Consider the following 13,825-nt stretch of genomic DNA (forward strand, 5'->3'; position numbering starts at 1 on the left):
ATGAACAAAGATGCAAAAATCCTCAACAAAATACTAGCAAACAGAATCCAACAGCACATTAAAAGGATCATACAGCATGATCAAGTGAGGTTTATTCCAGGAATGCAAGGATTCTTCAATATACGCAAATCAATCAACGTGATACACCATACTAACAACATGAAGGAGAAAAACCATATGATCATCTCAATAGATGCAGAGAAAGCTTTCGACAAAATTCAACACACATTTATGATGAAAACCCTGAAGACTGTAGGCACAGAGGGAACTTTCCTCAACATAATAAAGGCCATATATTACAAACCCACAGCCAACATCGTCCTCAATGGTGAAAAACAGAAACCATTTCCTCTAAGATCAGGAACAAGACAAGGTTGCCCCCTCTCAACACTATTATTCAACATAGTTTTGGGAGTTTTAGCCACAGCAATCAGAGTAGAAAAAGAAATAAAAGGAATCCAAATCAGAAAAGAAGAAGTAAAGCTGTCACTGTTTGCAGATGACATAAAACTATACATAGAGAATCCCAAAGATGCTATGAGAAAACTAGTAGAGCTAATGAATTAATTTGGTAAAGTAGCAGGATACAAAATTAATGCACAGAAATCTCTCTCATTCTTATACACTAATGATGAAAAATCTGAAAATGAAATTAAGAAAACACTGCCATTTACCACTGCAACAAAAAGAATAAAATATCTAGTAATAAACCTACCGAAGGAGACAAAAGACCTGTATGCAGAAAATTATAAGACACTGATGAAAGAAATTAAACATGACACAAATAGATGGAGAGATATACCATGTTCTTGGATTGGAAGAATCAACATTGTGAAAATGACTCTACTACCCAAAGCAATCTACAGATTCAATGCAATCCCTATCAAACTACCACTGGCATTTTTTACAGAACTAGAAAAAAAAATTTCACAATTTGTATGGAAACACAAAAGACCCCGAATAGCCAAAGCAATCTTGAGAAAGAAAAATGGAGCTGGAGGAATCAGGCTCCCTGACTTCAGATTATACTACAAGGCTACAGTAATCAAGACAGTATGGTACTGGCACAAAAACAGAAATATAGATCAATGGAACAGGATAGAAAGCCCAGAGATAAACCCACACACATATGGTCACCTTATCTTTGATAAAGGAGGGAAGGATATACAGTGGAGAAAAGACAGCCTCTTCAATAAGTGGTGCTGGGAAAACTGGACAGCTACATGTAAAAGTATGAAATTAGAACAATCCCTAACACCACACACAAGAATAAACTCAAAATGGGTTAAAGACCTAAATGTAAGGCCAGACACTATCAAACTCTTAGAGGAAAACATAGGCAGAACACTCTATGGCATAAATCACAGCAGGATCCTTTTGGACCCATCTCCTAGAGAAATGCAAATAAAAACAAAAAAAAACAAATGGGACCTAATGAAACTTAAAAGCTTTTGCACAGCAAAGGATACCATAAACAAGACCAAAAGACAACCCTCAGAACGAGAGAAAATATTTGCAAATGAAGCAACTGACAAAGGATTCATATCCAAAATTTAGAAGCCACACATGCAGCTCAATACCAAAAAACAGACAACCCAATCCAAAAATGGCCAGCAGAACTAAATAGACAAAGGACAACCTCTTCAATAAATGGTGCTGGGAAAACTGGACAGGTACATGTAAAAGTATGAGATTAGAACACTCCCTAACACCATACCCAGAAATAAGCTCAAAATGGATTAAAGATCTAAATATAAGGCCCACAACTATATGACTCTTAGAGGAAAATATAGGCAGAACACTCTATGACATAAATCACAGCATGATCCTTTTGGACCCACCTCCTAGAGAAATGGAAATAAAAACAAAAATAAACAAATGGGACCTAATGAAACTTAAAAGCTTTTGCGCAGCAAAGGAAACCATAAACAAGACCAAAAGACAACCCTCAAAATGGGAGAAAATATTTGCCAATGAAGCAACTGACAAAGGATTAACCTCCAAAATTTACAAGCAGCTCATGCAGCTCAATAAGAAAAAAACAAATAACCCAATCCAAACACATGAAAGAATGGTCAACATCATTAATCATTAGAGAAATGCAAATCAAAACTTCAATGAGATATCATCTCACACCAGTCAGAATGGCCATCACCCAGAGTCTGTCATATAGAGTGAAGTAAGTCAGAAAGAGAAAAACAAATACCGCATGCTAACACATATTTATGGAATCTAAGGAAAAAAAAAAAGGTCATGAAGAATCTAGGGGTAAGACGGGAATAAAGACCCAGACCTGCTAGAGAATGGACTTGAGGATATGGGGAGGGGGAAGGTAAGCTTTGACAAAGTGAGAGAGTGTCATGGACATATATACACTACCAAACATAAAATAGATAGCTAGTGGGATGCAGCTGCGAGAAAAAACACAATAGTGCAGCTTTGGGGAAGGGTCCTGGTTCCTCCTCAAGAAACATAAATAACAATATTTTTGAGCTCTTCTACACAACTAAGTCCCCCACCCAGGTGGAGGATGGCAACTTCAGGCTAAGCACAAGATTCCTGGAGCACTACCCTGCTACCTCCCCACCAACCAATCAGACAAAAGTCACACACCCTGCAGACCTCACCCCAAATTCTGCCTATAAAAACTTTTCCACAAAAACCATCAAGGAGTTCAGGGTTTTTGACCATGAGCCACCCACTCTCCTTGCTTGGCCCTGCAATAAACCTTTCTCTGCTCCAAATTCTGACATTTCAGTTTATTGGCTTCACCATGCATCAGTTTATTTGGCCTCACTAGTTGTGGCGCACGGGCGCACGGTCACTTAATCCCAAATGACCTTCATTTGGCAACACTTTTTCTAACTTCAAAACTGGATTATTTAGCTCTCTGATATTCAACCTTCTTTTTTACTTACATAAGCATTTAATACTATACATTTCTTACTAATTAATTCCAGCATTAGCAGCATTCCATCTCTTAATACCTAATATTTTATCATTCACTTTTAATTACCTTATAATTTTTATTAAAATTTCTTCTTTGACACATTGGTATTTTAGGAATGCCTTTTAATATTTCCAATTGCAGTTGTTATTTATGTTTTTGGTTTTATTTTTACAGATTTATAGAAGGAGTTCCTTCAGTTTTTATATCTATATATATATTCTAAATTTAATTAATATTTCTTTCTGAGAAATGCAAGTATATTCAGATTTTTAGCTCCAACCTGTTTCCATGATTTATGTCCTTTTGTACTACAGAGTTTTCATTATTTTTATTATGTTGATATTGATACTATGAATTTGTACAGTCAGTATTTTTAAATTTACCTCTGAGTTCACCATTATTTAATGTTCATTATTTCTTAGTACACCATATGTATCTTTTTCTGGGATTATTTATTTATTTATTGCTATAAATTTATTTTATTTCATTTATTTTATTTTTGGCTGCACTGGGCCTTCATTGCTGCCCATGGGCTTTCTCTAGTTGCAGTGAGTGGGGGCTGCTTTTCGTTGTGGTTTGTGGGCTTCTGATTGTGGTGGCTTCTCCTGTTGTGGAGCACAGGCTCTAGGCACGCGGGATTCAGTAGTTGTGGCATGTGGGCTCAGTAGTTGTGGCTCACAGGCTGTAGAGTGCAGGCTCAGTATTTGTGGTGCACAGGCTTAGTTGCTCTGCGGCATGTGGGATCTTCCCAGACCAGGGCTTGAACCCGTGTCCCCTGCACTGGCAGGCAGATTCTTTTTTAAAAAATTAATTTATTTATTTTTGGCTGTGTTGGGCCTTTGTTGCTGCACTTGGGCTTTTTCTAGTTGCAGTGAGTAGGGGCTACTCTTCATTGTGGTGCACGTGCTTCTCATTGCAGTGGCTTCTCTTGTTGCAGAGCATGGGCTCGTGGCACATGGGCTCAGTAGTTGTGGCTCATGGGCTCTAGAGGGCAGGCTCAGTAGTTGTGGCGCACAGGCTTAGTTGCTCTGCGGCATGTGGGATCTTCCTGGACCAGGGCTTGAACCCGTGTCCCCTGCATTGGCAGGCGGATTCTTAACCAGTGAGCCACCAGGGAAGTCCCACTGGGATTATTTTTATATGCCCTCAAATAATCATATAAAATTTCCTTTAGTGATGGACTATTGAGAGTAAACATATTCAGTTATTTTCAGAAAGTATTTTTACCATCTTTCTTGGAATGGTTTTCCTGGGTATATAATTCTAGTTTGACAGTATATTTTCCTAGCTCTTTGAACGTATAATTCTACTGTCTTCTGGTTCCACTGTGGTTTTGCTAAGTTATCTGTAAGCAGCAGTATGATATTCAACCAGATATCTCAAATAAATATAAAAATAAAATACCTGATTTATAGTGATTTTTACTGAATATTAGATAATTTTCATTTTCATGGCTGTCTTGTTAAACAAACTAGCAATATGACACCCTGAATATGTAGTTGGAAAGATATATGGAAAATAGAATTCCTTGTTTTTTATAGACAAATGGTTTCATTTCATTCAGGATGACTTTTTTAAAGTATAGTTCTTCCTTTTTGATGTGCTCCCACTCCCACTCTTCTTTCCACCAGTACTACGTTTTATTCCATTCTTCTCCACCAACCTGTGTAACCCAGAAACTGATTCCCTCTAAAACCAAGTTCCTCTGCAGAGTTCCTGATTAACCTCTCTACCCAAAACGTTATTACCTTACTTGTCTGTACCTGTCCTGATCAAGATAGAGGAGTATTAAGGAAAAGGGGGGATTGAAACAAAGCAGGACCCTGTGTGCCCTCCCAGGTACAAATCCTTTCTGTGTCTCCCCTTCTCTTGTTTGTAGGGAAAAGGCTTTAGCCTCTTAGACCTTCCCTGAGTTTCAAAGGGCAGATTCAAGCAGTTGATAATTAGGGAAGGGAGGGAATGGAGAAAGAAAGGAGGAGCAGTCAGGAAACAATAGTGCAGCCTTGGGGCAGGGACCTGGTTCCTCCTCAAAGGATATGCATAGCAGTATCTTTGAGTTCTTCTGTAAGAACTAAGGCCCACAGCCAGGTGGAGGATGACAACTTTGGCTGAGCACAAGATTCCTGGAACATCACCCTGCTATCTCACCACCAACCAATCAGAAGAAAGTCAAACACCCCGAAGCCCTTACACTAAATTCTGCCTATAAAAACTTCTCCCCAAAAGCCATCAGGGAGTTCGGCTTTGTGAGCATGAGCCACCAGTTCTACTGGCTTGGCCCTGAAATAAACCTTTCTCTGCTCCAAACTCTGTTGTTTCAGTTTGCTTGGCCTCACTGCCTCGGGAACATGAACTGGTGTTCCACAACAACCCCCATGGTATGTAACCTTCTGTACTTTTTTCCAAGTGCTTATAATCATGTAAAAAAGCATATTCATTTATATATGTACATACAAATGTGCATAGACATACATATATATGGGAAAGTGCCACTGTTTTATTTACCATAAAAATGGATTGTACTACAAAGACTTCTCTGAATTTTCCATTTCTATCTTGATAATATTTTGGGAAAATACAACTAAGCTAATGAAGAAAAACTGTATGCATAATTTATTCAACAATTTATTGATGACATATTTTCAGTCTTTTTCCCCTAACAAAATGAGGCTATAAATATCCTTGAAAGTAAAACAAAACAAACAAAAAATAAAATAAGAATGACCCAGCAATTCCACTCCTGGGTATATATCTGAAAAAACCAAAACACTAATTTGAAAAGGTACATGCACTCCAATGTTCATAGCAGCATTATTTACAATTGCCAAGATACGGAAGCAAACTAAGCGTCCATCAACAGATGAATGAATGAAGAAGATGTGGTATATATATACAGTGAGATACTACTCAGCCATAAAAAAGAACAAAATTTTGCCAGTTGCAGCAAACTAATGAATATAACAAAAGAGAAGCAGATTAAGAGATATAGAGAACTAGTGGTTACCAGTGGGGAGAGGGAATGAGGAAGGGCAAGGTAGGGGTAAGGGAACAAGAGGTACAAACTATTAGGCATAGAATAAACTACAAGGGTATTTAGTACAATGTGAAGAATATAGCCAATATTTTATAATAAGTATAAATGGAGTATAAACTTTAAAAATTGTGAATCACTATATTGTACACCTGTAACATATAATACTGCAAAGCAACGATACTTCAGTTAAAAAAATAGAGATGTTGATTCTTAATACTCCAACTGGGAATAGGGGCCCTCAGCTTAGAGATCCTTAAAAAAATAGTGATTTCTCTCATCTCTCTCCACATCTCTCCTCTTTGACAAGGAAGGACAACAGCTCTATCTCATTTAGCTGCCTAACAGTAGAGAGCCCTATTGTGCTAATTAAGAACCAGTTGACTGAAAGGATCAGTTGAGCCCTAAAAGCTGGGTAGCATTCCTTCTTCTACTTAATTCTCCTCCCTCCCCACATTTTCCCTGGTAATTCTGTCTCTCCTTCACACTAGATCTATCAAAGATATCTAAGACACTTGATTAAAATGAAGATTCTAGGGACCTACTGAATTAAGCTTCTAGGCATGAGGCTCAAGTACCTGTTTTTACTACAAACCCTGCAAGTGGACACAGCTGTAACACATAACCCAAGGATTTATTTGGAGAAAACAACTGAATAGGTCCCTGAGACAGGAAGGGTGGACTAGAATCACTTAAAAAGATTCACTACCTGGATGAAAAATTACTCTGGTGCTACCCAAAATGAACTGAAACCCCAAAGGCCTTATCACTTTTACTGAATACATGCTGAAGCCCAAGGGAAAATGTCACCTTCCACCAGTGCTCCTATGATCTGACAATTCAAGCTGTCCCCTGTGCTCTGAATCCTTTAAAAGCATCTTCTCTAGACAACATATGTCCCAAACTCCATGAAATCCACAGAAGTGATCCACATCTGCTTGAAACTGCTCAGAGAGGTCACAATGGATGCACCTATCCATTCAGAGAAACATCCATAAGAAGAAGTGGTGATCTTGATGGGAGTTCCTCTGAAGGCCAGCCTTTCCAGTTCTTTCATAAGTCTTTTCTCAAGCCCAGGGAAGAGAGTGGTGCCCCCAGACAGCACAATTTCTTCAAAAAGATTTTTCTGGATGTCGGTGTCACACTTCATAATGCTGCTGGAGACCATTTTTGATAGTCCTGGGTTGTGGACACCCAGGTGGTCAGGTGCAAAAAGTATCTCAGGTACCTGGTACAGATGATCCCCAAGGTGGATGACATTTTCATCTGGTAGTTTGTATTTTCTCAGGACCTCCTCTGGCTTCTTACAAAGTTCTTTCTCTGGCTCTAAGGCCACACAGCACAGCGTCTCTTTTATGTCATCCAATAAGGCCTTGTTGAGTATGCAAGGGTAATTACACCCACTGGCCAGGAGGAGTCGGGTGAGGTGCTCTGTGATGTCTCTCTCTGCCACGTAGAGTTTGATGATGGCATGAGGAAGGGAGTAACACTCAAAAATGGGGACAGTGCAAGTGATCCCATTACCACTGTCCACCACTAAGCCCCTGACAGAGGCAGAGGTATAGAGTGCTACGACCATGTGATTGGACAGGTAGACGGCAGGCACACTGAAGGTCTCAAACATCACTTCTGCTGTCTTCTCTCGAGTCTCCCTTGGGTTCAAGGAGGGCTCAGTCATGAGCACAGGTTGTTGACAGGGTTTTACTCCCAGCTCCCACTCAAAAAGATACTTCCAGAGTTTTTACATGTCATCCCATCTTGTTACCAGTCCACATTCAATGGGATACTGCAGATGCAAGGCTCCATACTTGAACAGGGCTTTTCCCCCCCACAGTGTAATTTTTTCTGATTGGCTTCTAGTAAAGCCATGTTGAATTTAGGATGCCCCATGACAGAACTGATGACATGACGGGGCCCAGTCTCTCCAGACATGCCTACTTTGCAGAGTCCTGATCAACTGTCAAAAATTACAGCTGGAGTATCTAATGCATATGGGTTAAACACGTCTGCAGCATGCTCTTCTGACCTTCACCAAAATAAAGAAAGAACATGGCCACTTTGTGAGATAATAGGTACCTCTGGAAGTTTAACAGCCACAGGATTCCAAAGTTCTTAGGTTGTCACTAAAGCAGAGCTAGCAGGCTGTCCCCTAACCCCATCCTCAACCCATGAATACTGTCTCTTTTCAAGCAGGACAGGGCCTGCTGAGGCAATTTCAGTGATGACTGTTCACTATGTAATAAAGTAGCCGAGGCAACAATTGTTCTCAGAGAGCATCAGAGGATGTTTAAGGGGTGGGGTCTCTGAGCCACCAGTACTCCTAGCTTGGTGAGACCTGAAACAGAGGAAGGCAAACCATACCTTCTGAACAGATTTTGATACGTCTGTGAACATGAAGCAAAGGCCTAGGCTTAGAATCTAATGAAGCGGCCCAGCTGTGAGGTTGTCCCAGAAAGCTGACTTCTATACTCAGCTGAGCTGCTGTTTGTGGAATGACAATTATACCCTTTCCTTTGCTAAGGTTCAGATTGGAGTAAAGATGCCAACAATCCACTTCCAGAGGTGGTCAGAACACCCTTTCTTTTATTCTCCCTTATATTTGTTTTGTTTTAAAACAGCTTTATTGAGATAAATTTCATATACAATACATTCACCCATTTATATAGTACATTTCCATGAATTTCAAAATATTCAACTATGTACAAACATTACAAAAGTCAAGTTTAGAACATTTTCTTTACTTCAAAAAGAAACCCTGCACCCTTTAGCTATCACTCTCTTCGGGCCATCCTCATGAGCCCTAAACTCCACTAATAATATATTTTTTGTCTCTATAGACTTATCTCTTCTGAATTTTTCATTTAAATAGAATTATATATGTGACCTTTCATGTCTGGCTTCATTCATTTAGCATACTTTATTCAAAGTTCTTCCATTTGAATATAATTTTTTTTACCTATTCTACACCATAACATTTTTCACAGTATTTATTTATAATCCTTATTTATTTCTGTAAGGTTGGTAGTAATATCTCCTTTACTTTTTTGAACTTTTAAGAGAACTGTCTTTTGGTTTCATTGATTTCTCTATTGTTTTCCTATTTTCTATTTCAATAATTCCTGCATTTCTTTCTTTTTTTTTTTTTTTTTTTTTGTGGTACGCGGGCCTCTCACTGCTGTGGCCTCTCCCGTTGTGGAGCACAGGCTCCGGACGCGCAGGCTCCGCGACCATGGCTCACGGGCCTAGCCGCTCCGCGGCATGTGGGATCCCCCCAGACCGGGACACGAACCTCTGTCCCCTGAATCGGCAGGCGGACTCCCAACCACTGCGCCACCAGGGAAGCCCATTCCTGCATTTCTTAATCATTTTATTCCTTTTTTAAAAATTTATTTTATTTATTTATTTCTGGCTGTGTTGGCTCTTTGTTGCTGCGTGCAGGCTTTCTCTAGTTGCGGTAAGTGGGGGCTACTTTTCGTTGTGGTGCACGGGCTTCTCGCTACAGTGGCTTCTCTTGTTGCGGAGCACGGGCTCTAGGCATGCAGGTAGTAGTTGTGGCACGTGAGCTCAGTAGTTGTAGCTCACGGGCTCTAGAGCACAGGCTCAGTAGTTGTGGCTCATGGGCTTAGTTGCTCTGAGACATGTGGGATCTTCCCGGACCAGGGCTTGAATCCATCTCCCCTGTATTGGCAGGACGATTCTTAACCACTGTGCCACCAGGGAAGCCCTCATTTTATTCCTTTTTCTTGCTTCAGTTTGCTTTTCTTTTTCCAGTGTGTTAAGTTTGAAGGTTAGACTATAGATGTAAAATTTTTCTTCTTTTTTAAAAATACAGACTGAGATGATTCATTTTATTTGTCAACTTGGCTAAGCTATTGTGCCCAGTTGTTTGGTCAAACACTAGTCTAGACATTACCATGAAAGTATTTTGTTTATGTGATTAACATTTAAAATCAGTTGGCTTAAATAACAGAGATTAACATCCATAAGGTGTGTGAGCCCCATCCAACAAAATGAAGGCCTTCAAAGCAAAACCGAAGTTTCTGGGAGAAGCAGGAATTCTGCCTCCATACTGTAACATAGAAAACCTGCCTGAATTTCTAGCATGCTGGTCAGCCGTATAAATTTCAAACTCAAGACTAACATTATTATGGTTAAATTTATGTGTCAACTTGACTTGGCTAAGAGATGCCTAGATATCTTGTAGAACATTATTTCTGAGTGTGTCCATAAGGGTGTTTCTAGTAGAGATTAGCATTTGAATTGGTAGATTGAGTAAAGAAGTTCAGCCTCACCAATGCAAGTGGGAATTATTCAAACTGTTGAAGGCCCTGAACAGAACAAAAAGACAGAGGAAGGACAAATTTGTTCTTGGTGTCTCCGTGTCCCCTGAATCGGCAGGCGGACTCCCAACCACTGCGCCACCAGGGAAGCCCATTCCTGCATTTCTTAATCATTTTATTCCTTTTTTAAAAATTTATTTTATTTATTTATTTCTGGCTGTGTTGGCTCTTTGTTGCTGCGTGCAGGCTTTCTCTAGTTGCGGTAAGTGGGGGCTACTTTTCGTTGTGGTGCACGGGCTTCTCGCTACAGTGGCTTCTCTTGTTGCGGAGCACGGGCTCTAGGCATGCAGGTAGTAGTTGTGGCACGTGAGCTCAGTAGTTGTAGCTCACGGGCTCTAGAGCACAGGCTCAGTAGTTGTGGCTCATGGGCTTAGTTGCTCTGAGACATGTGGGATCTTCCCGGACCAGGGCTTGAATCCATCTCCCCTGTATTGGCAGGACGATTCTTAACCACTGTGCCACCAGGGAAGCCCTCATTTTATTCCTTTTTCTTGCTTCAGTTTGCTTTTCTTTTTCCAGTGTGTTAAGTTTGAAGGTTAGACTATAGATGTAAAATTTTTCTTCTTTTTTAAAAATACAGACTGAGATGATTCATTTTATTTGTCAACTTGGCTAAGCTATTGTGCCCAGTTGTTTGGTCAAACACTAGTCTAGACATTACCATGAAAGTATTTTGTTTATGTGATTAACATTTAAAATCAGTTGGCTTAAATAACAGAGATTAACATCCATAAGGTGTGTGAGCCCCATCCAACAAAATGAAGGCCTTCAAAGCAAAACCGAAGTTTCTGGGAGAAGCAGGAATTCTGCCTCCATACTGTAACATAGAAAACCTGCCTGAATTTCTAGCATGCTGGTCAGCCGTATAAATTTCAAACTCAAGACTAACATTATTATGGTTAAATTTATGTGTCAACTTGACTTGGCTAAGAGATGCCTAGATATCTTGTAGAACATTATTTCTGAGTGTGTCCATAAGGGTGTTTCTAGTAGAGATTAGCATTTGAATTGGTAGATTGAGTAAAGAAGTTCAGCCTCACCAATGCAAGTGGGAATTATTCAAACTGTTGAAGGCCCTGAACAGAACAAAAAGACAGAGGAAGGACAAATTTGTTCTTGGTGTCTCCGGGATACCCATCTGTGGACATCGGACATGGGTACTCCTGGGTCATGGGTCTTCAGACTTGGACCAGGACTTTCACCATTGACTCCCCTGGTTTTCAGGTATTCAGGTTTGTACTGGAACTATACCACCAGCTTTCCTGGGCCTCCAGGTTACAGCTGGCAGTGGATGGGACTTCTCAGTATACAAAACGGCATGAGTAAATATCTTTTTATCTATCATCTATCTATCTATCTATCTATCTATCTATCATCTATTCTATTCTATTCTATTAGTTTTGTTTTTCTGGAAAACCCTGACGAACACAAACATCAACTCTTCTTTTTTTTTTTTTTTTTTTTTAGCTTTTTTGAGGTATACTTAATATACATTTGCTCTGGTGATCAGTGATCATTGATCTTTGATATTACTATTGTAATTATTTTGGGGCACCACAAATCGTGTCCTTATAAGAAGTCAAAATTACTAAATGTATATGTTTTGACTACTCTGTTGACCAGCTGTTCACTGATCTCTCTCCTTGAGCCTCCGTATTCTCTGCAACACAACAATATTGAAATTAGGTCAATTAATAACCGTACAATGACCTCTAAGTGTTGAAGTGAATGGAAGAGTCACTCAACTCTCACTTTAAATCAAAAGCTAGAAATGATTAAGCTCAGTGATGAAAGCATGGCAAAAGCTAAGATAGGTTGAAAGTTAGGCCTCTGGCACAAACAGCCAAGTTTTGAGTGCAAAGGAAAAATTCTTGAAGGAAATAAAAAGTGCTGCTCCAGTGAATACACAAATGATAGGAAGGCAAAATAGCCTTATTGCTGATATGAAGAAAGTTATAGTGGTCACGAGAGAAGATCAAACCAGCCACAACATTCCCTTAAGCCAAAGCCCAATCCACAGTAAGGTCCTAACTCTCTTCAATTCTATGAAGGCTGAGAGAGGTGAGGGCACTCTAGAAGAAAAGTTTGATGCTAGCAGAGGTTGGTTCATGAGATTTAAGGAAAGAGGCCATCTCCATAGCAACAAAGTACAAGGTGAAGCAGCAAGTTCTGATTTAGAAGTTGCAGCAAGTTATCTAGACTATCTAGCTAAGATAATGAAGGTGGCTACACTAAACAACCGGTTTTCAATGGAAATGAAACAGCCTTCTGTTGGAAGAAGATGCCAGCTAGGACTTTCACAGTGAGAGAGAAGTCAGTGCTGGCTTTAACTTTTAAAAAGACAAGCTGATTCTCTTGTTAGGGGCTAATAAGTTGAAGCCAAAGCTCATTTACCATTTAGAAAATTCTAAGGCCCTTGAGAATTATGCAAAATCTTCTCTGCCTGTGCTCTATGAAACAACAAAGTCTGGATGACAGCACATCTGTCTACAAACATGGTTTACTGAATATTTTAAGCCCACCATTGAGATCTACTGCTCAGAAGAAAAAAATCCTTTAAAAGTATTACTGCTCATGGATCACCCAAGAGCTCTGATGAAGATGTACAACAAGATTAATGTTGTTTTCATGCCTGCTAACATAACATCCATTGTGCAGGTAATGGATGAAGGAGTTATTTTGGCTTTCAAGTCTTATTATTTAAGAAATACATTTTGTAAGGCTATAGCTGCAATAGATAGTGATTCCTCTGATGGATCTGGACAAAGTACATTGAAAACCTTCTGGAAAAGATTCACCATTCTAGGTACCATTAAGAGGATTATGTGATTCATAGGAAGGGGTCAAAATATTAACATTCACAGGAGTTTGGAAGAATTTGATTCCAACCCTCATGGATGACTGTGAGTGGTTCAAGATTTTAATGGAGGATGTAATTGCAGATGTGGTAGAAATAGGAAAGATAATGGAGTTAGAATTGGAGACTGAAGAGATGACTGAATTGCTCTAACCTCATGATAAAACTTCAACAGACGAGGAGATGCTTCTTATGGATAAGCAAAGAAAGTGGTTTCTTGATATGGAATCTATTCCTGTGGAAAATGCTGTGAAGATTGTTGAAATGACAACAGAAGATTTAGAATGTTGCATTAACTTAGTGATAAAGCAGCAGCAGGGTTTGAGAGAATTGACTCAAATTTCAAAAGAAGTTCTCTGTGAATAAATTGCTATCAAACAGCATTGCATGCTACAGAGAAATTTTTCATGATAGGAAGAGTCAAATAATGTGGCTAACTTCATTATTGTATTATACTGAGAAATTGCCATCACAGTCCTTAATCAAACACTACACTAATTAGCAGCCATGAACACCTAGGCAAGAACCTTCACCAGCAAAAAGATCATAACTTGCTGAAGGCTCAGGCGATGGTGAGCATTTTTTTGCAATAAAGAATTTTTCAATAATGGTATATGTATTTTTTTAGACATAATGCTATTGCACAT

General features: G+C 39.4%; 1 protein-coding gene across 1 annotated transcript; it reads right to left on the reverse strand.

Annotated features, from left to right (window-relative positions):
• Positions 1–6,849: 6,849 nt before the first annotated feature.
• Positions 6,850–11,469, reverse strand: ACTRT1 (actin related protein T1). The gene is given in 3 exon segments (XM_007107161.3): positions 6,850–7,800; positions 7,803–8,007; positions 11,456–11,469. Coding segments are annotated over 3 exon segments (1,170 nt in total).
• Between the last annotated feature and the right edge of the window lie 2,356 nt (positions 11,470–13,825).

Source organism: Physeter macrocephalus, chromosome 21 (assembly GCF_002837175.3).
Source record: "Physeter macrocephalus isolate SW-GA chromosome 21, ASM283717v5, whole genome shotgun sequence".
In the NCBI taxonomy this organism is placed as follows: domain Eukaryota; kingdom Metazoa; phylum Chordata; class Mammalia; order Artiodactyla; family Physeteridae; genus Physeter; species Physeter macrocephalus.